Source organism: Gobius niger, assembly GCF_951799975.1.
Source record: "Gobius niger genome assembly, chromosome: 9".
In the NCBI taxonomy this organism is placed as follows: domain Eukaryota; kingdom Metazoa; phylum Chordata; class Actinopteri; order Gobiiformes; family Gobiidae; genus Gobius; species Gobius niger.
This window is the reverse complement of record NC_136860.1, coordinates 21829835-21852487: the sequence shown is the minus strand read 5'-3', so window position 1 is coordinate 21852487 and position 22653 is coordinate 21829835. Positions and strand designations below refer to the sequence as shown.

Genomic DNA, 22653 nt, shown 5'->3' with positions numbered 1-22653 from the left:
GAAAGGGGTCTAGTCTATTGGATAGTATTGCCCTTGTTATTGCTTCAGCTTCATTTATGTCACAGATCGGAGGGCTTTGTGATGGGGAAGATTGATGGCCCATCTATGAATCATGTGCCTTCCCCATCCTCACACACACATTACAGTGCACATCCACACGTAAGCATGTCTGCAGGACCAGAAAAGGGGCCAGAGAGGAGGGAAATGTTTATCTTGTGCCTCTAGATATCAGCCAAATAGAAAAAGGTGTTTACCCCTCAGGCCAGTGATAATGTGTTGATGACGCTGATGTGTTTGTGTGTGCTTTTCTATCTCACTGAGGATGAGGACGTCACCATACATTTAAACCCAGCTCTTGCACATCATTTTTCATTGATGATAGCGCCGTTTTTTCATGGTGAAGATGTTATGTTTATTTGTGTATTTATATGGATGCCATTAGCTGACAGTAGTATGCAGTCGTATATATATATATTTAGTTTTCCATTGTTTCAGATGCATATAGCTCTAAAAAGAACCGTTTTCTTCATGAAATTAGTTTTATGACCATTAGATGTAATTCCAGTGTTCCAGAATTTGAATTAACAATTTGATTTGATATATGAAAACAGGCATTTTAAGTGATTGGGTGTTATATGATATGAGAAACCAAGGGCACGGTGGCGCAGTGGTTAGCGCTCGTGCTTTACAGCCTGAAGGTCCCGGGTCTGACCCCCACCTCCTGTGTGGAGTTTGCATCTTCTCCTCATGTCTGCGTAGGTTTCCTCCGGGTACTCCAGTTTCCCCTACCAGTAAAAACATGTACAATAGATTCATGCTCCAGCCAGGTGTTTCTGACCATTAATTGTTAAATGCAGAGAACGAATTTCCCTATGGGGATCAATAAAGTATATCTTGACCTTAACCTTAAGAACAAGTCTTGCTGCTTTGTTTTGAACAGCTTGTAATTTAGCTGGATCTTTCTGAGAGGCATAAGGCCACACTTCAGAACAATATGACAAGTGGCATACAGTTGAAGACATAGTCATTTTTTCTAAGTGTTGCATTTCACATAACAATAGAGTGTTCTGTCAAAGAAAGAATGTCAATAATCAGACCCAACAGTTTATCTTTGTCTACTTCTTGTACTCTTTCCCTGGCAAGGTTTAATTTTAATTCAGATCCAGGCATCATTTTTTTTGTAGAAGATAAGAATTGCAAGCACAAGCACATCTGTTGCCCTTCATTACAGAGAGACTTATTAATTTTGACATTTTCTTTGTGCATATCATTAAAGACAGAGCAAGGAGAAGAAATTATTGTTTTGTTGTTCAGTTGCTCTGTGTCTGCTTTTTACTATTATGGTAGACGTCTGTGTATGGACATTTTATTATGCTTTTGAGCCTTTAAGACTTTGACTTAGTAGTGTCCTGTCTTTTATTTGTCTTTTCACTTGCCTTTGTCCTTGCGCAGATGCTACGAATAAGATAAGATGACTTTATTGACGTCGCAATAGAGAAATTGACTTGTTGCAGGGGGTGCAGATAGGAAGAAAAAGTACATTTAAAGAAGAACAAGGTAAATGTGCTGATAATAATAATAATAATAGAGCACAGTGAATACTAAACTTTTAAAATAGGAGGCAGTGGCAGTGCAAAGAAATGGATGAAAGATGTTTCCAGTCAGAGTGGAAATGATTGTGCAGATGATTTCATATTCATTTTATACCAGGGATAATAGCGCCTGGTACACACTATATCCTGCACCACCTGTGGATTCAGATGGATGTAGGAAGATGCATGCAAATAATTATTATATTGATAAAAGGCTTTTGCTTAGAATAGAGCTACGAAAGACCGGATTGTCCAAAGAGCAGTTCACTCTGACATATTCCAAACCCTAGCACTGCAACCCATGTGGAACAGCTTGCATATGAATCTGGGAGTGAAGTGCCACTGGTAAGGAGATCGCTGCCCCCTCTGTGACATGCGCGTCTTTGCTGGCACACACAGTGAAGCGTGGCGGTGACAATCCTCAGTCGTCAGTAGAGATCCGTCTGTCAAACTGTCAGCTCCCAACGCCGCGAGTTGTTTTCTAAGGCGAGCGGTGACACGGGGGAAGGCGTGTGCATGGAGGACACGCTGGAGTGAAGGGAAGAGTGGAGATTTCACTGTTGTTGTTATTTTCTTTTTTTCACGAAACACCTCTGGTTTCTTTGGTAACTGTGACGGGGCAATATTGACTTGCTTTGGTGTTAATAGGCATGTGTGCAATTTATTTCATCTGATTCCATGCTGCACTCATCGCATTTTTTTCAAGGAGACTCCGGTTTGAGCAATTGAAGGTGATTATATTAAGGCCTCTCTCCACCCAGGATTTCATTATTTATGAATTAAAGTAAAAGCCTTTCACCCATTTATGTGATTTAATGGACCGGAGACTTATTTGGGGATTTAGTGGTGGAGAAGAAAGGAACAGGAGACACAAAGAGCAAGAAGAGAGAGCATATTCCTTGGAGACTCCAAATACAATGCACCCTTATCTTTTGAATGTCACCTTCAATGTCCCTTTGAAGACACACAGGACCTGTGCGTGCTCACAAACTGTATATGCATTGAACATCGCAAACTTTTTTTTTTTTTAACTGTGGAACTGTAGTCCCACTAATACATACAGATGTTAATAGAGGTTTGCTTAACTGAACAGTCATCAAAAAGGCATAACAATTGAACATAAACTATGCCCTCTTTGATTTCTTACCAGGTGTTATGATGAACGAATGTAAAATGATTAATCATAAAGATCAGAATTTCTGGCTTCAGTACAATTTTGTAGTTGTGTTGCTTGTTGGTGGTAGCTATTAATGGATTATGGCCTTTGAGGCTTTACAGCAGCTCTGAAGCATTCACGGCTCATTACTCAGCTAATGAGAAGAGAGGGTGACCCTGAACACTCTCAGACCTTCCTTCTCTTAGTGTTTCAATACAGCTGCCCTTCGGCCCACACTGTATGTAATCACACTGGGACTCAAGCAAATAGAAGACATGCACATTCTGTTTAAATCTAAATAGAAATGGAACTTCAAATTGAGTGAGAAATCAAAGAATAAGAACAACATTGCAGCCATAGCCTCTCAATTTTCTGTTGCCATGCAATGATGTCACACATATAACATCTATATAGACAACAAAAGAAGTCAAAAATATCGAATGACAAATGATGATAAATGATGTATTAGTTTCATCATTTGTATTTGTCAAGTATTTCTAATGAGGTCAAGTCATATTATTTCAACTGTCTCTTCTCTATCTTAAAACCCTCATAGCTTGGCACAGCCGTCAGTCAGGTGGAAGCATTTTTCCAATTTCAACACGGTGTGTTTGAGTCCTGGCTCGGACAATTTGCTAAATGTCTCTCGTAGCTTTTCACCCCTTTTTTACACTGAACTGTACAGCCTAATAAAGCCGTTATGGGCCATTTGTCCTTAGCTCTATCTATTCTTCCAATATAAGTTGTATAGTAGACACTCCATCCATAATCATATTATCTGTGTCTGTGTATCATTGTATATTTTAGGGTTTACATATCAGTAGTAGCATTGTCAGTTCTGTTATTGGTTACCACACCAATAGTTTGCTGTGGCCATCACCTGTTTCCTTCTGACTGTTTTGTCTGAGCACAGTTGTCTGCTGTGGTGACTCCTAAATGGCACAATTGAAGTAACTGGCGGTACATATCCTCCCACAGGCTCTCGACGACTGCGTGTGGGCAGTGGTTTGAAGGCAGCTGTTCATCACTTCCCATTGTACCATTAGCGCTTCTCACAGTTACTCATACATTGAATGTTTATGTGCCTCAGAGGCATTTCATTAGAATCTTCAGAAAGGGTGGGAGCAACAGATTGAGGAGTGTGATAGAAGTGCCTTCCCATGCTTTTCAAAAAGGCATAGGCGATATGGCAATATAAAGCCGAATCAAGTTAAACAATGTCTCAATTTGTTGAGTTTCTTACATTGTGATTTGGTGCTTTTTCGTCCATTGTGGCTGTAAGCTCAAATGCAGGCAATTGCTTTTCTTCACCCATATCCTGCTGCTGAGCCCCCATCATGCTCTGAGTTAGTGATTAATGTCTTTGCAATAATATGCTCAGTGGTATACATGTTTACTGCCTCACTCAAGTCATCATCAATGCACGGTTATTGACTCATGACCCTTCAAATAATCAATCTTTAGTTATTTGAGTGTCTTTCTCTTTGTCTGACATCTGTCAATAAGCGTCTTCCCTGCGACACCTACAGGTATCATTTGTTTTCTTTTTGTCAGGTGTAGGCCATGAAAATCCAGGGCATAGAGCTTTCTAGCTCAGTCGAGCCTGAAATTGGCCTGAATGGAGAGGAAGCAGCGGCAGGTCACCTGAATAGGTCTCAAGTCAAAACACATTAGTCTCGGCTGCATTGGTACACCTACATAAACGGAATCTCAACTGGGTCAGACCAGGCAGAAACTCTGATTTATCAGCCATTTACTGTCACAAAGGCAGCCAGTCTCCACAAACAAAAAAAGCTTCTTCTTTCTACAATAGCCCTTATGGTTGCATTATGCAGTTTAAAATAGATTGTGTTGTAAGTGTCCTGCCCCTGTTTTCTTCTTGCTCATGTGTGTGTGTATTGACTCAATGTACTGACCGGGCTGAAGGTCCAATGGCTTTCACATACATCTAATAGTAACCTATGGGATCTGTGAGTCTGCCTGTAGTAGTCTGCATTTCAAGTAATGCCATACAAATAGTAAATGACTTAGTGTATTGTTAAGAAAACAGCAGTTGTTGTTCTGTCTATTAAAGTATCATCAGATGAACAAGATGGTTTGATACAAAACTTGGTTGGACAAGGAGAGAAGTGCAGAAGCTGACAGAGAGAAATGGTGTAATGTGAAACTACAGCAGATACTGTGTAAGGTTGTCGAGCCTTGGCTAAAGTGAAGATTTTGCTGAGTTGACTCAAATTGATTGGAGCCTTTGGGAATGGCCGGGTCCATATTAATTCTGCAGACTGTGAGAATGTGCGACTGTGCTGTGTGCGTGCTATCTAGTGCAATTGTAAGTATGTTTGTGAACTTTGCAATGCTCACTGAATTGAATGTCCCGATCAGTAGATACTGTTTACACCAGCATTTTTTTAAAGGTTTGACTGAAGGAACTGCAAAAAATGCTTAGTACACAGAACGCTTACTTGGTACTACTGTATTTTACACAATGTACCAGCATATTTGGAATTTTTTGGTTATGTCCCCCCTTTTCAAATCTCAGCAACTGATCAGGTAATCAGAGTCTAGTATCCTCCCACGTTGACCAATGAGACGAGCTCTTCCTGCGAACCGGCATGTCAGGTCCAATCAGGAGGGGGAGGGAGCTTGATCGATTACTTTTCAAAATTCTGTTCCTGCTCTCCTCATATTGCAAACTAAGAAGGGCTTTCTGGTTAAAGAGGGGAGGAATTTGATTGTTTACCTCTCTCTCGCTTTTTTTGTGTTCAAAACATGTTGGCATGACCCCGTTAGCAAAACATTTTTTTTTTTTCATGTGCAAGTCAAAATGCTTCAGATTCTCACGCTTTATTTTACTTATTCTGATATATATTTAAACCTGGTGTTTGACTAACTGGAGTCAAATTAAAGCAGCAACATCCTCGTGGTGCTAGCAATGTCTGTCTTCTAGTAATATGGCTAGTCAGTTCTGAGGAAAGGCGAGCCCACTTTCTAACTTCATTGTTTTCATTTCATGTTGTTTTTGTATGCATTTGTTTTCCTCCTTTCCACTTTAACTCACATTCACAAAAACACCAACAACTCAGTGAACAGGTTTACAAACTCGGAATTTTCTTTGGTGCAAACATGCAGCATGAAACATAGAACGTAAAGCTTGTGGACATGCAAAAAAATAGATAAGAACAATTAGAACAGCGTGAATGGATTTATTATTTTATTCTCTCCTTACACATTACACTCTCCACCACTCACTCTCCCGCAAAGGGTAAAATAGACATTCACATATTTTTGTCTGCTAGGAACAGAAATTGTCAAGACCAAATTTCTATGGCACTCTTTGTCAGCTGCCTCTCCCGGTTCTGTTATCCTTTGGAAACGCCGGCCCGCTCCAGGTTCCTCTGTCATAGTGAAATACCAATACCCGGGCGGCACGGAGACAGACAGGCAGGCAGGCAGGCAGGCAGACAGAGAGACAGACAGACAGACAGACAGACAGACAGACAGACAGACAGACAGACAGACAGACAGACAGACAGACAGACAGACAGACAGACAGACAGGCACTGTGACTGACATGGAAACATTCACCGAGGCCCAGTCAATGTGTTTTGTGGCGGTTGCCTGCTCTGAATGATAAGCTGCCACTCACAGTTGCTTCAAAATGCACTCCACTTCCCTGTGCCTAATCTGCGATGCATCGGGGGTTATCTCCAGGCACCCAGACAGACGAGCATACCTCCACCGGAATTTCAATCAGCCACCCCCATATGTAATTAAAAAGATATAATTGGTTTCATCTTCCACTCTGATATGGCCATGCACATACCTCCTTATTATACTGTATCTGTCTTTTTATTTCTCCATTTCTTTCTCCAGAATAATATGTCTGTTTGTTTGCTTTTTTCTTTTGTTGCATTCTCCATTCTTTACCAAAAGTAAGTGGGACTCATCCTCATTGTGGTTGTACATGTGTATTAGTAGGTAGGTGTGTTGGTGCCATCACCAGGCATAACCATGAAACTGCAATTTAACTGCCTTTAATAAATCCTCATTTTCCCTCTCTCTTCTTCAACATGTGATTGGTTTCCCTGCTTTCCTAAGAAGCCCATTTGTCTCACTTTGGTATGCGCTTCTAATCTGTGGACCTATTTTCCAGCTCAAGCAAAGCGAAGCCAACGCTGACACCAAGGAAAAGCTGCCTCTTCGACTGAGAATCTTTGAGAAGTTCCCTAACAGGCCCCAGATGGTGAAAATCTCCAAGCTGCCTTCGGATTTCACAGTGCCCAGGATCAGGTGCAGACAGCGCACACACACTTTGATGCTTTAACTAGTTTCCTGATGTAATTCTGTAAACTTTTTGGAATGATATGGAAACCCAATCTAAAAAGTGCTGACACAGTTTAAATTAAATTTCAAAAGTTACAGCAGAATTACGAAGGTGTGGGGCCATATAGGTGTTAATCTTTAACTTTTTAAAATACAGGATTACCTTTACAGCAAAACTTCTACTTCTATACTGAAAGAATTTGTAGAAGTAGTTCAAGTGTTTTTTTTTTCCCTTTTGTTGTCTGGCTCTGTTATTGTTTTAAGCAGCTACTGACATCAACCAATTAGATGATTACAAATGAATATATGATTGATAAAGAGATGAGTTGCAATTATTACGTTGTGTTCACCACGCTCTTGAAATAAATGTAATTTTAGACAGAGGGCGGGATCTACATTAACTATGGGTGTATGGGTAAAACCTTATCATATGGGTGGAACCTTAAGACCCTTATAGGAATTGGGTTCACAAATTTACCAAATTGGACTTATTACATCATGATTTAACTCTAATTGATTTCTGCTAACATGTTATGCCAGTTATCCAGAGGTAATAGCTATAAACCAGGTTAAAATATCTGCATGTTGGCAAATGTTACCATAGAATTATGGCCTGTCCTCCCCTAATTGCGCTTTTGTGTGTTACATTCAATTAATAGGGAACATGTGAGTGCACTCTAAACACAAAGATAATAGAAATTCTACTAAAATGTTGAGTTGTGCACCCTATAATATCTTGCAATGGTTGTTTTTAACTAACTAACTGAACTTTGTAAATGACCTCCATAATTGCTAAATGCACTGTTTACAGCACACATTAAATATCATTACATTTGTGTGCCAACTCCAGGGAGAGTTTTATGAAGCAGTTCATTGATCGGCAGCAGCAGGACCCCAGCTGTTTGTTCCGGCGTCTCCCGTCGGCTTCGTCCTCCTCCTGTGACCACTCCAAACGCTCTGCCATTGAGGACAACAAGTATATCGACCAGAAGGTAATCATATGGTTCACACAGGTGCATTGCAGGGTTAGGGTTACTTGGCATTGAGATAAAAAAAAAAACAGTAGCAATGAGATGGTGATTTATTGATTAATTGATTAATGCTGTTTACTACACTTGTGTCCGTCAGCTTCGCAGGTCTATATTTAGTATCAGGGCACGGAACCTCCTGGAAAAAGAAACTACTATCAATAAAATTTTACGGTAAGGTTTCACTACACACCTGTGACCTAGAACTTAATTTATCATTGACGCACTTGGGGGCACAAAGTCAGCCGTGGCAATTTCACAATGGTCAAAGATTTAAGGCCCAGGCAAGGAATTGAATCAGCTTTGAACCATTTTTTTAACTTATTTTTTCCAAACAAATAAATCTTTTAAATCGTTTTATATGAAAGTTTTTATATAAACTCATGTCGGCTGTGTGCTCTGAACCCCTTTTTCCTATTTTCAGAGGCACACTCAAAGCCACTTCAGACTCATTCACCGTGAAAATGATGTAAATGGATAATTTGCTGTTCAGTATTGCAGAGCTGGCTCTTCGTGTAGATTAGCTTACCGGCACCGTGTCCAATCTGGCTGAACCATGCCCCCCTCCCATGTGCCCCTCTGTCTGTCAGTGTAGATGACCTATCAGTAGTCGGGGCACGTTCCGTCTGGACGCCCAGTATCTTCTACTCACTCACAATGAATCTTATGCTCACGCTGGCATGAGCAAACACACTCATGCATACATCGCCTTGAGATTAGCTGTTTATTATTATCATCAGTAAAAGCCGGGGCCTGTGGGGTTATTAGCTGTGGATGGCACTGCATTTATCCAAACGGGTCGGCTGCACTCATATGCACTTTGCCTAATGGATTGATTGAAGGCTGAATTAAAATTACACCGTTGATTATTCCTTTTATTGCTCCAGACTCATGCCTGACTGCTAAACAGACAGTTGGACAGAATCCAATGGTTGATCATGAGTGAAACAAAAGTGTTGTTATTGTTTTCCAGAGCGTGCACTAGACAGCGGATGCTAAGTGGATCTTTTGAAGGCCAGCCAACCAAAGAACGCTCTATACTCAGCGTCCAACATCATATTCGCCAAGAGCGGAGGTAGACTGTCAATAGACATTTGAGTCATAGCAGTAGTTGTGTGAAGTAGTAAAATACCTTAATGCTATCATAGCTATGTTGTAGTAATAGCAGTTTTGATGTTCTGTTTTTACAAATTTGTGGATTATTTATTTACTTAAGACATTTAAAACTTAATGTGTAACAATGTTGAACATATGTTTGCAGATCCCTCCGACATGGCTCTACCAGTCAGAGGATCAGCCGAGGAAAGTCATTGGAGACACTTACCCAAGATGTGAGGCCGCCGAAATAGTTAATTTTTATTCAGATCTAGTTTTTTTATGAAACATATGGCTATTGTTTTTCAGCATTCTAGCACTGTTCGCTACCGTAACGCTCAAAGAGAGGACAGCGAGATCAAGATGATCCAAGAAAAGAAAGAACAAGCCGAGATGAAAAGGTCTGCTTGCTTTCTGGGGCTCTTTGAGAACCACTGCGCTAATGTATCGGTTGCACATATTGTGACTTTTGACTAAAACGTTGTGTATTTTTGTGTGTGTCTGAACAGAAAAGTGCAGGAGGAGGAGCTGAGGGAAAACCATCCTTACTTTGACAAGCCCTTGTTTATTGTTGGCCGGGAACACCGCTTTAGAAACTTCTGCAGGGTGATTGTTCGAGCACGTTTTAATGCGTAAGTCTTTCCCCTGTTTGGTATTTTTTTGTGCAAATGAATTCAGATCTATGGTACAAAAAAAAAGAACCAGGCAAACCAACAACTCCTATTTTCTCTTCTAAAACTTCTTTTATACATGTGTGTGCACTATGATTCATTGATTCATCTGCCTGTCAATAATGTGCATTAACACTTGTGGAGATAGACAGGCTCCCAGACTCTTTGCATGAATAAGTCAGGTTAGAAAACATGTAGTGGCTGTTGAAGGAACGTTAGAAGATGTACAATGTGTGTATGGATTGGGTATGAAATAATATGTGTTTGTCTCTGAACAGATCCAAAACTGACCCAATAACTGGAGCTGTGAAGAACACTAAATACCACCAGCTCTAGTAAGTCTGTTATTCTCTTATATGACTTTTAACAATATCATTTTGGTGGTTTTCATCTTCATACTTAATCAAGTGTAGTTTGAAAAGAAATGTGAAACGAATAGCTCTGGAAAAAAATGCTACAGATTGCCAATTTATGCAATTCTGTACTGTTCAAAGTGTTTTTTGTTTTTTTTTCAAGCTTTCATAATGGATTATAATATTTATGATTTGCCTCTGTTTGCGTCTTCGTGCAGTGATCTCCTGGGTTTGGTTACCTATCTGGATTGGGTAATGATTGTGGTTACCATCTGTTCGTGCATCTCTATGATGTTTGAATCGCCTTTCACACGGGTCATGCAAGTCCCCACTCTGCAGGTTAGAACTGAACGATTGATGCCATTGAGGAATCAAATGAGCCCCTGCACAAATGAACAGATGTGCTAATGGGGGGGGTTGTTCTCATTTTAGATCGCAGAGTATGTGTTCGTCATCTTCATGAGCATCGAACTGAACCTCAAAATCATGGCTGACGGATTGTTCTTCACCCCAACTGCGGTCATACGAGATTTCGGAGGGGTCATGGACATCTTTATATACCTTGTGAGTCACTCGAATATGCGTCAATATGATAAAGGTGTAATGCTCAGACTTTGACAAATCAGCAGTATCTTCCGAGCTATTATCCTCACCATAAACCATTATTATCTTACTGACCCCTTGTGGCTGCTGGTAGAAGTATCAACGTTTCAGTGATACAAATGTGCTTTTATTGAAATTGTACTGGTGATTATTCAGAGTCCTAATTATCTTTTTTCTTTAGCAAAATTCTCCATGGGTTGTTTTTTGCATTCTTACAATTGAAAATGAATAGGGTCAGACCAAGGTTCCTCTCGAGGCAAAAAATCTAAAATAAAAGAGAATAACTGTGTTTATTTTTTCAGATGGTATAACATAAACACACAATTATGCTGTACATGCTCTCCTTGAAATCTCCTCTCTGCCCGTGTGAAGGTGAGCTTGATCTTTTTATGCTGGATGCCCATGAACGTCCCCCCCGAGTCAGGAGCTCAGCTGCTAATGATGCTGCGCTGTCTACGTCCGCTCCGGATCTTTAAGCTGGTGCCGCAGATGAGGAAGGTGGTGCGGGAGGTCCTCAAAGGGTTCAAGGAGATTTTCCTGGTTAGTGCAGCATTACCATTACATCCTAGTAACATTAGTTTGTGATATACTGTATTATCATGTTTCTTTGGTCGGTTATCGTAGCCAAGCCTATTTTGGGCCTTTTTGTTACATCAGAACAAATCTGCTTTTCAGGTTGAGGAACATGATGCACAGCAGATAGACAGAAAATTATATACAATATACTGATTTTCTTTCTACTTTAGTTTGTTTTATCCCATACGACGCATTTACAAAAAAAAAGGACCTTTTCATAGTCGTATAAATGCAACTCTCGCATGAAACATGGGTAGTTACATAATTTTGAGAAAGTGACTCTTGCCTCTATATTTTCACCTGTGTGACATCTTAAGCCTGTTCCTCTAATCTCTCTGACATGGATTATGCTGAACTGTTGGCATCATTAAGTCATGATAAATTCTTCCCACAGGTTTCTATTCTGCTGCTCACACTAATGCTGGTGTTTGCGAGCTTCGGAGTTCAGCTGTTTGCCGGAAAGCTTGCCAAGTGTAACGATCCGACTGTTCTCAACAGGGTATGACAGGATATATAATCTTCTCTCTCACTAAACAGTCCAGTCTCTCCCCTTCATGCTGTGAAGTGTAAACTGAATAGATGGATTTTTCTGTACACAATAGGCCACACCAGTGGTTTTCAAACTTTTAACTTAGTGTATGACTTATACATGAGGGCTGCACGATCTATTCCTAATACTAGATATCACTGAGGTCCTTTTTGCAAACACAGCTGAAAATAAAACACATGGTAACTTAACATTTTGCAGAAGCTTAGTTTTAATCAATTTTAGCCTTGTATTGGTGACACAATCCGATATTTACATTCAATGGAAAGTACTGAGTTTAATAAAATGCCACAATATAATAATAGTTGGTGAAGATCACAGTTTGTGCAGCCCTACACCTGTAACAGAAGTGTGCCAGACCCAAACGAATATAAACACTGTACCAAAACCACTGGTCTAGACAGAACATGGTTTTCTCACCTCTACATTATGTTTGGAAACAGGATGACTGCCATGGCATCTTTCGAATCAATGTCAGTGTGTCGAGAAACCTCAACTTAAAACTAAAGCCTGGAGAGAAGAAACCCGGGTTCTGGGTACCAAGAGTCTGGTAGGACAATATCTTATACAGCTCTGTTTATTCCCAAACAATTTGTTATTCCTACTGTGTCTCAACAGGGCCAATCCTCGTAACTTTAACTTTGACAATGTTGGAAATGCCATGCTGGCCCTGTTCGAGGTGCTCTCACTGAAAGGCTGGGTAGAAGTGCGGGATGTCATCATTCACCGCGTTGGACCGGTACGTCTTTATTGTCTGTCTATATCCGGTCTGAGCTCTGTTGAACTGAACCTGAGTCTGAACCTCTCTCTCTCGGCAGATCCATGGCATTTACATCCATGTCTTTGTGTTTCTGGGCTGTATGATTGGACTCACTCTGTTTGTCGGTGTTGTCATTGCTAATTTTAATGAAAATAAGGTACAGCTCCAACACATTGTTTAACAAAAAGGACCTGCTATTGTTGTGACATTGATATTCTTTGGCTTTGTACATTTCACAGGGGACTGCTCTGCTGACTGTGGACCAGAGGAGATGGGAGGATCTAAAAAGTCGATTGAAAATTGCCCAGCCTCTTCACTTGCCTCCACGTCCAGGTAAAGATATGAAAATTTCCGTATTTCATTAAAAATGTATTTCTGTCAGGAAAAACAATAATCTTAATTCAAGATGGCAAGCTCTGAATTATCAGTTAAAAAAAAAAGAATATTCCTTTAAAACATGGACTGTTTGCATGGACTTGAGCTGTTGAATCCTGTTAGCTCACAGCAGGGTCATGTATACTGTGTAGTCTCCTCAGAGGCAGTGTGGGAAATTGTTGGTTGCTAGAATGAACAATCTAGGGTGAGAACTAACAGGAAATCGATGTATCAGTTATAGTGAGCAGTGGCGCTGACAAAAGCAGCTTCAACCTGACTTTGATCCACATCCAAAAGCCTCTGGCACTGCTCATTCAATACAGTGAGGCCATTACAACAGTCTTAGCACACCACATCTTTTTATTATGTGAAAACACATTATTTCAACATTCAAGTGTCATTGTTATGAGGAATATGACAGTACACTCTCCAAAGAATTATTAACAGATGAAAGCAATTCAGCCATTCAGTGACTCAGTGGAGTAGTGGTTATTCCATGTGGTCCATGAATGCCCCCTGCTGGACTGTATAAGATACTACTCCTTACAGCGGCATTCAATTTAAACATCATTAAATGTTTGACTTATTTCCCGCCCTCCTTCTTTGCAGAAAATGGTGGTTTTCGTGCCAAAATGTATGACATTACTCAACACCCCTTCTTTAAACGGGGCATTGCTGTTCTCGTGCTGGCACAGTCAGTATTGCTCTCCGTCAAGGTGCATATCATCATTTCTTTATTCTTTTTTTTTATCATACCAAAGGTTGCATTTACAGACATCAGAAAACTCTTTAAAGTTTAGAGCCTGTTTAATATGGAGATGGAAGACGGATAAGAATTCTATGCCCAGTTGTATGGCTATTATTGCTGGGCCTATCCACATGATACAAAAACTGGCATAAAAATCCATTTTTTTGTTAGCAAAAAAAGACATGAGGTCACTACAATTTAAAAACGCAGTGGCATATTGTAGTCACTCTGTTACAAGAATAATATGGTAATGTTGTGGACAAATTTTCATTTCATTGACATTGGGGAATTTAATATATCATGTGACAAATTTGTTTTTTTATTTATTTATTACTTTATGACTGAAATGTGTGCGCTGAAAGCCTTTTGATCATGTGTATTCTTTTCCAGTGGGATGTGGGCGATGATAAAGTGACATTTCCTCTGGCCACCATGTCTGTGGTGTTCACCTTCATTTTCGTCCTGGAGGTAAGACTACGCTGTTGACCCACACACTGCAGTGTTTGACTTTGAATGATAGCTTCTTTTACAAACGTCTGTCTTGTGGCGTTACCAAGGTGACCATGAAGCTAATAGCCATGTCTCCAGCGGGATACTGGCAGAGCAGGAGGAACCGCTATGATCTGCTGGTCACATCACTCGGAGTTATATGGATCGTCCTACACTTTGCATTACTGGTTAGATATATAAAAACAAGTAAGATCATTTGCAGAGCGTGTAACTTAAAAATTCTATTTTCTGTACAGAATGCATACACCTACATGATGGGAACTTGTGTTATCGTCTTTAGATTTTTTACCATATGTGGAAAGCATGTAAGTTATTTAAATTCTGTATTTTCGATGAACCATGGAATATATACACTAATGTATGAGGTTTTCTTGTGCAATAGGTTACACTAAAGATGCTGCTGTTGACTGTAGTGGTCAGCATGTACAAAAGCTTCTTCATCATTGTGGGAATGTTCCTGCTGCTCCTTTGCTATGCATTTGCTGGAGTTGTCCTGTTTGGCACAGTCAAATATGGTGAAAACATCAACCGGTAAAAAAATATGTTCAGTTTATCCATAACTGCCTTATTCGAACAGCAGAAGATGCAATTTTTACTTTTCCCAATTTCCAGGCATGCCAACTTCTCCACTGCGGGCAAGGCAATCACTGTTCTGTTTCGTATTGTGACTGGGGAAGACTGGAATAAAATCATGCATGACTGCATGGTGAGACTCGCTGTAACGGATAAAGAAATACACATATAGACCACATATCCAGATACCGATGCTTTAAAATTCCTCACGAATAAATGCACTTAGTAGACCATTTCTTTATACAGCATATTGCTGCATGTCACACACTATTAAAAAATGCCGGTATTTCTTTCTATAGGTGCAGGCCCCATTTTGCACACCTGACAAACACCGGTATTGGGAGACTGACTGTGGGAACTATGCTGGAGCTCTCATTTACTTCTGCTCCTTCTATGTCATTATAGCCTACATCATGCTCAATCTGCTCGTGGGTAAGTCGCTGTCAGCACACTATTTATATTTACTGTATTTCACTAAACCACACAACCAACATTTAGATAAATGCTTCCTTCTTTGGTTCTGTGCTTATTAGTTGTTTTTGACTTTGACTTGTTTTAAGTCTTAAGAGATTGTGATGATTATACCTTTGCATGCACACAAAATAAATAGAATTCAGTAAAGAAACTGCATCAGTTGTCCTTGATAAAGAATTTCTATTTTCTTACTGTACTGTACCTGACACACTAAAAATAACTAAAAAATACATTATTACTATTTATTGCCACACAATCATATTTGTTATCAAAGGTTTTTGCTTGCAAAAGCTTGTTAACTTTATATCTTATATCAATCTCCCTTTCCAGTTATATTGTGAATTTCATTTCCTGCAGCTATCATCGTGGAGAACTTTTCCTTGTTCTACTCCACGGAGGAAGACCAGCTGCTGAGCTATAATGACCTGAGGCACTTCCAGATCATCTGGAACATGGTGGATGACAAACGGGAGGTGAGAAATTAGCAACAGAAAAAGATGAGGGCGCAGCAGTGAGAGGTTGACAGTCGCCTTATAGCTATGAGGCACAGCATAATATAGAAATGCAGGATGGGATAATGAGAAGAGCTGAATGAAATGAAACAACGGCAATGAACAATAGGAGTAAAAGTAATTACAACAGTGGGAGACGAAATTAAAAAGTAGACCCCCCTCTTATTTATTAATGATGTCGTCTCAAAGTTAGTTTCCTTTTACTTTTACGTCTGGCCCTCTCTCTAATTATAATGTAACAGAACAACTTCTTCAACAGGAGCCAATATACACCCAGTATGCCGTCTCCATCCAACACTCTGAAAAAATAATCTTCAAATAGCATTGCAGTTTTTCATATCATTTGACGTGTGGTTACAGCATTGCAGAATTGATGGGAAAAAATTGTTAACACCTACATTTTTGGGTCTTTCTGTTGTGTTTTTCACCCAGCAATCTATGTTTCTCATTGATTATGTACTAGTTCAACTAGTTCAATTTAGTACCAGTTCAATGTGAATTTGAGTTCATATGCACAGAACTCGAATTCACATTGAACTGCAGTATGCATAAAAATCTTGCCCAACCCTGCCATATTGTGTCTCCCAGCCTTAAATAATAACTTGTGTTGCATTTGTATTTGTAGACTTTATTGTCCTGTTGGAAAATGTGTCCTCTCCATTTGTCCCATCCTTCAACCAATATCCCAGGGCAACCTGTCAGCAGCGGGGGGTGACCCCAATGCAGTGTCGATGGATCCATCTCCATATCTTGTGCCAGGATCTTGGTCACAAATATTCAGCTGGAAGTTTTAGTCTACCGTGTTTTTGGTTTTGCATTGAAGTTACATTCCCCTGACCATATGGTTGTGCTGACTGGCCCAGGGCGTGATCCCGACATCCAGGGTGAAGTTTCTGCTGCGGTTGCTCCGAGGCCGGCTGGAGGTGGACCTGGACAAAGACAAGCTGCTGTTCAAACACATGTGCTATGAGATGGAACGGCTGCACAATGGAGGAGATGTGACCTTTCACGATGTGCTCAGGTGAACCAGGAAAACTGTCAAACTGGACTTCCCCATTACTCTAGATTCCATTTATAAGCTCATCAAGGATGTATTAGAGCTTTTTATCAATAACTAACGTCAAATTGCGCTCACCAACCACATTTTCCCTCTATTCAGCATGCTGTCCTACCGCTCAGTGGACATTAGAAAGTCTCTCCAGCTGGAGGAGCTGTTGGCCAGGGAACAGCTGGAGTACACCATTGAAGAAGAGGTTGCCAAGCAGACGATTCGCATGTGGCTCAAGAAATGCCTTAAACGCATCCGTGCGGTGAGCCTCTCTGCAGAGATACAAACATGTATGAATGAAATGACCACAAAGTGACCATGTATTGTATGTGTGTACATTACAGAAGCAGCAGCAGTCCTGCAGCATCATACACAGCCTGCGAGAGAGTCAGCAGCAGGAGCTCAGCCGCTTCCTCAACCCACCCAGCATCGAGACCACCGTGCCAAGCGAAGACCACAATGCTAACAATACAGACAACCCCTCACAGCCTGAGGTGAGGCTCATACACACTGCATACACACCAGTACATAGTCTCAGCTTGATCCACGGTTTCAGCAACATATAAGCTCCAGGTGTGCACTTGCTCTGCCATAACAAAGGAGGTCTTGTCTTTGTGTAGATGAGTGGCCACCAGCAGCTCCTGAGCCCCACACTGTCAGATAGAGGAGGCTACAGGCAGGACTCCTCTGACCTAGGGAAGCCTCAGAGGAAGCTGGGACAGTGGCGTCTACCCGCAGGTCTGTCTGCCTCTTTATGCCCCAGCAAACACTTTCTTGTGACAAAGATCTATTCATAAACTGGCTTCCTAAAAGAAAATGCATATGAAAAGGAAAGGTATTCTTTTAAACACTCAACAGGGTTCTGCCAAAGTTGCTTGTTTATTTCCTTCTATTTTTCATTTATATATAAAAATCTACAGATGAATTATTTATATAGGTGTGGTTTAGAGATGTAGAGATTCAAACTTTATTCCAACTAGTAAGAATAAACAAGTTAAAGGTGCATTATGAAACTTTATTTTCAATCGCAGTGGCACTCCAGGTCAATTGTTTTTAGGTTTCTGGTAGGTTTTCACTGCTGATGGAAGCATCTCCATTGTAATGTATATGTTCTATCCAGAAACGTACCAGAAACCCTAAAAACAATTGATCCTGGTGTGTCATCGAAGCCACTGTGATGAAAAGTAAAGGCGTCATGCTAACCACATATGCACTAATATCGATTGTTTTTTTGCATAAAAAGTTCTATAATGCACCTTATAATACTTTTGTGAAACATTCATGTTATTATTTGCTTTGTGCTGATTGTGTATTTCGTTTGCAGGCCGCACCAGTGTCAAGTCTATTGTGTGTAAGATGAACCCAGTGAAGGACGAGGCGTCTTCGGGGTCAGAGGTAAAGAAGTGGTGGACCCGGCAACTGACTGTGGAGAGCGACGAGAGTGGGGACGACCTCATTGACATTTAGACTTTCTGTGTGGCCAACTGGGACATTTAGCATTACAGTATTTATTTATTCTATGCAGGGTCTTGACACATGAAAAGGACAATGTACAAATTCCAATGCTGCTGTGTTTTGGTCTTTTTTGTGCTGTTTCTGGAGTCTTTCTTAAACTTTGTCTTTTATGTCGTCTCGAGGTCTACTGTTTGTCCTCTCTCTTTCTTGTGGTCAGTCTTATTCCATGTTTGTTCCAATGCCAGAATTTACAATCCTTAAGACACTTTATACTTTCATTATAGTAGAGCACCGTTTACATTTATGACTGTGAATGTAAGCCAAATCTATCTTAGAATTTAATGTAGAGATATGGAAAAGATATTTTGTAAATTATTATAAAAACTGATATTTATTATCAATTAAATTATTATAATAAAGACAAAAGGGATTTATAAATATAGTTTTGTCCATATTTCTTTCAAATTGCTTTCCACAGTTGAAGATTGTGTTTTTTATTTAAGTAAATTGATTGGTTTGCGTCGCAATGGTGTTCATCAGACAAAACAGCTAAAGCTTCTCCACTATTGAAAGCAGAGCAGCTGAATGGATTCATAAACTCTTTCACTCAAATGTCCAGGCAACCTTCCACTGTTCTTCTCATCAAATGTCTGTTAACTTTGTCAACTCTATTAACCAGTGATGAAGTCCAGGTCATCTGTCACATTAGATGCTCTGAGTTTCCAACCACCGACCGTCACCATGTGAGTGAAATCTACATGTCTGCATTACCCTTCCACCTTATATTCTCCTTGCTGGTGTATTTCTTTACCATTAATTTGCCAGACAATTTTACGGAGCTTAAATTTGAGCTAATTGACTATTGCTCCCTGCGTGTACACAAGCCCTGCTTCAGCCTGGACTACTGTGCCGTTAACAAGGGCCCTTGTTAGTGACAGAATTAGCCCATTAGAGGAGACAGGGTCTTCGTTTGTCCATTCAAAAGCTCCATGCTTGATAGAGTGTGTATGTGGAGTTTTTTTGGGCCTTGAATAATGAATGTGAGTGGGGATAGCAGAGAGGCTGTAGAGAATCGGCTGCTGGTGGGACGTCCACTTGCTCTATAGAAATCATGACTTACTCACATTCCAGCTTCTAGATGACTGAGTACCCCCCTCGACATATGTTCATGTAGGGAAACAGTGTGACATCAGCTTTCTTGCCAATCAACTGTCTTTAATTTCTCTTTTTTTCTCTCAACCAGTGCCTCTTAAAGCTCCACTTAGCTCATCAAAGGACCTTTTTTTTCCTTTTTTTCATCATTTTCTCCCTGCATGGTAGAACACTTTTTGTCTTTTAATTGCCTCTGCATCACATCTCTCCTTGCTCTTACGGGCCCTGTTGTTTTTTTTCTAACCCTGGCACTATTGTAATTTGCCCATCGCTCCCTTGCGGATGTCCAGTGCTTATTTAGGGGCCTAATTGAAGCACTTTGGTAATTGAGGAGGAAGTTCTAAAGAGCAGAGGGAGTGGGGAAGAGTGTCTGTTGAGTTGAGATTACCTGTAATTAAAGTACATGATGGCTTTGATGACTGCGGTCCTCTCCCGTCGAGATCTCGCCTCCAAACCCTGACGGCGACAGTGGCGTCACGTAGATAGAAAATAGGCTCTCCTGGTGCCACTCGGAGGTTCAAGACGTACATAGACTCAGATAATGAATGTATGTGGGAGAGTGCCGTTAAAAAGTAACTTGACATGCAGTGCAGGTCTATTGTAGTTTTTTTTTTTTTTTTTGTCATACAGTGCTACGGAGGTATGAGGTAGTGGCATACCAATAGATTAAGATTTTCTTAATTTTATTTGTCTCAATCGGTTGAAAATTATAAATACGCATAATACATAAGAACTTTCTTACACTGAAATCTACTCCACTAACTGATACATTGATTTTTTTTAAATAGCATATGTCAAAGGGCGAGTCTGGCACACTGTCTGATCACTCAAGTTAATAAGCCTGGCCAAAATATTGCATTAGGTGACCGTTTTTTTGTTTGTTTGTTTGTTTTTTTTTACTTTAAATTCTGTACTTTTAATTTAAAATAACCATTCCTGGTTGGCTCACCTCTGCTCTAAATCTGCTTTTGGAAATGCACTTTCAATAGTTCGCCACAGGTTCGGCCCTGATCCTGTCGCTGTGTTTTGTAACAGATGGCTACTACTATAATAAAAAGTAGCAAATTATTTTAGCAGCGGGAGGTAAAAGCAATTAACAACTGGCATAATGTGTTGATTAACATCCATTCCGCTCTCAATAAAAGAGAAACAAGTCATTTCCCACTCACGCATCCGCCTCTTACAGCACTCTGACCCGCGTCTGACCGCTGCTGGGATTCATTTAGGCACAAATTGTTTTTACAAATTTGCCATTAGCGTAATTGTTTTGTTTATTAAGTTGTTTTGTTTTTTCGGAGTGCTTGACATGCAAAATTAGGGATCGGGATGTACAATGGCACATACTGTAGGTAAGTGCTGAGAACTAGATGTACCACGGGAGCATTGACAGTCTGATTTAAGATTTTTGGAAGAATAATTGTGCTGTTTTTTTTTCTCTCATTGCTTGATAGGAGCAGCAGTACACACATGGATGGAGGAAAGACATAAGAATTGCATGAGGAAAACAAGTCAAAGAGCTGAATCCTGGAGTGCTGTCTACCAGGTGAACAAACAATTCAAATTTGACAGTTATGCAAATTGTGACAAAATCTATTATTAATTGATTCATCTTATTATTGTGTATTTATTATTCCCTCTTGATAGGCGATCAAATGCACACACACACACGCACGCACGCACGCACGCACGCACACACACGCACACACACACACACACACACACACACACACACACAAAAAAGACTATTTAAGAAAGCATTTTGATCTAAAACCCGTTTCATGGCTTTCATTCTGAGTATGATATCACAGTTCTTTTGTTGTACAGATGAATGGGCATTTGAAGGCCTTCTCTCTAATGCACCTCATCAGCAGCAGTCAATCGCTGCCACCCCACTGCACACAGAAACACCGGTGAGCGCCTGCACTTTGTCTTTTAGCCAGAAAAATCTCCCTTTCACTAAACACCTAATCAGTCCCATTCAAGTGCCTATGCTCCCTTAGCTCTCCTGTACTTCACCTGGCTTTAGTAACTAATTACTGCATTGGTTTTGTCTGATCACGAGCCAAGATTGAAATATGTTTAGGGAAGGGGGGGGGGCTAAAAAATGGACAGAAATCATACGGGCTGAAACCAATTGAATTACCCACCAATCAAAGAGAAAGGCCTTTAATTGCCCTGAAAGGAAACACTGAGAATGGCTCTGCGTCCGTCCCGAGCGCTGGGGCCCATGACTAATAACGTCCGCCTGCAGGGGGTGCTATGCTCTAACTATTAAACCTCGCCGCAGCGCAGGGGCAATTTGACTGATCACTAGGAGAGCGTTTTTAATGTGACTATAGCCCTCGGTGAGACATTACCTTCTAATTCCCTGTTTTTAACTCTGCTATTATGTCAAATTGTGCATGAATATGGTGTTTTGAGCGGGCGAGCAGAAATGGATGTGACATTATAAAGTGGCGGAGCATTCATCATACCTGCTATGATGTGGCTTTGAGTTTGCAACAGTGAGCAAGAAAGGGCAAAATTATAGTGTGTTACAATATGTTCTTTAAGGACATTATTTTCTACGTACTTTTTCTTTTTTTATGATGCAAAAGCTGTGAACGCTACCACATGGACAAAAAAGCTTAAAATGTGATGATGATGATAATACACTATACTATATACTCGTATACAAATCAGGTTGAAATATTTGTGTCCCTAAACTGAATTCAATTTTAAAGTTTATTGACAACGTTCTACATTTTGAACATACTGTAAAGTGACTTATGGAGACAAAGCTGTGCGCCAAACTCCCCTAAATGCTATTGGGTAATTGTTATTATTTATTTATTTATTTTCTCTCTCTTTGTTTCTTTCCATTTGGAGCATATTCCAAATAAGAAATTGTTGTAATTTCAAACGATATCAAAGTCGGATTAATATTGGCTATTGCAGCACACTATTATCTGCCTGATTTGGCACAGCTATGATTTTTAATACATGTTTAGCTCATCTAAAAATAAAATCTTTTGCTCCACAGCAATTAATTCCATGGGGCCTCAAAACAAAGTGGGAACACCTGGTAGCTCATTACTCCTCAAATCTGTTAATTATTATTAT

General features: G+C 40.2%; 1 protein-coding gene across 1 annotated transcript in view; it reads left to right on the top strand.

The window, feature by feature from the left end:
* Positions 1-18759, top strand: part of nalcn (sodium leak channel, non-selective) — a 39195-nt gene extending 20436 nt beyond the window's left edge. The window contains exons 17-45 of the mRNA XM_079563549.1: positions 6902-7038; positions 7922-8063; positions 8200-8273; positions 9073-9174; positions 9361-9430; positions 9504-9595; positions 9704-9826; positions 10144-10200; positions 10437-10557; positions 10651-10782; positions 11194-11361; positions 11792-11896; positions 12388-12494; positions 12563-12683; positions 12763-12861; positions 12944-13037; positions 13689-13795; positions 14218-14295; positions 14385-14504; positions 14574-14642; positions 14720-14868; positions 14950-15043; positions 15210-15342; positions 15742-15857; positions 16760-16917; positions 17056-17206; positions 17289-17438; positions 17565-17682; positions 18269-18759. Of these exons, the coding sequence (XP_079419675.1) occupies positions 6902-7038; positions 7922-8063; positions 8200-8273; positions 9073-9174; positions 9361-9430; positions 9504-9595; positions 9704-9826; positions 10144-10200; positions 10437-10557; positions 10651-10782; positions 11194-11361; positions 11792-11896; positions 12388-12494; positions 12563-12683; positions 12763-12861; positions 12944-13037; positions 13689-13795; positions 14218-14295; positions 14385-14504; positions 14574-14642; positions 14720-14868; positions 14950-15043; positions 15210-15342; positions 15742-15857; positions 16760-16917; positions 17056-17206; positions 17289-17438; positions 17565-17682; positions 18269-18411 (3330 nt within the window). The 3' untranslated portion in view covers positions 18412-18759. The remainder of the gene's footprint in view (positions 1-6901; positions 7039-7921; positions 8064-8199; positions 8274-9072; positions 9175-9360; positions 9431-9503; positions 9596-9703; positions 9827-10143; positions 10201-10436; positions 10558-10650; positions 10783-11193; positions 11362-11791; positions 11897-12387; positions 12495-12562; positions 12684-12762; positions 12862-12943; positions 13038-13688; positions 13796-14217; positions 14296-14384; positions 14505-14573; positions 14643-14719; positions 14869-14949; positions 15044-15209; positions 15343-15741; positions 15858-16759; positions 16918-17055; positions 17207-17288; positions 17439-17564; positions 17683-18268) is intronic.
* The last annotated feature ends 3894 nt before the right edge of the window (positions 18760-22653 follow it).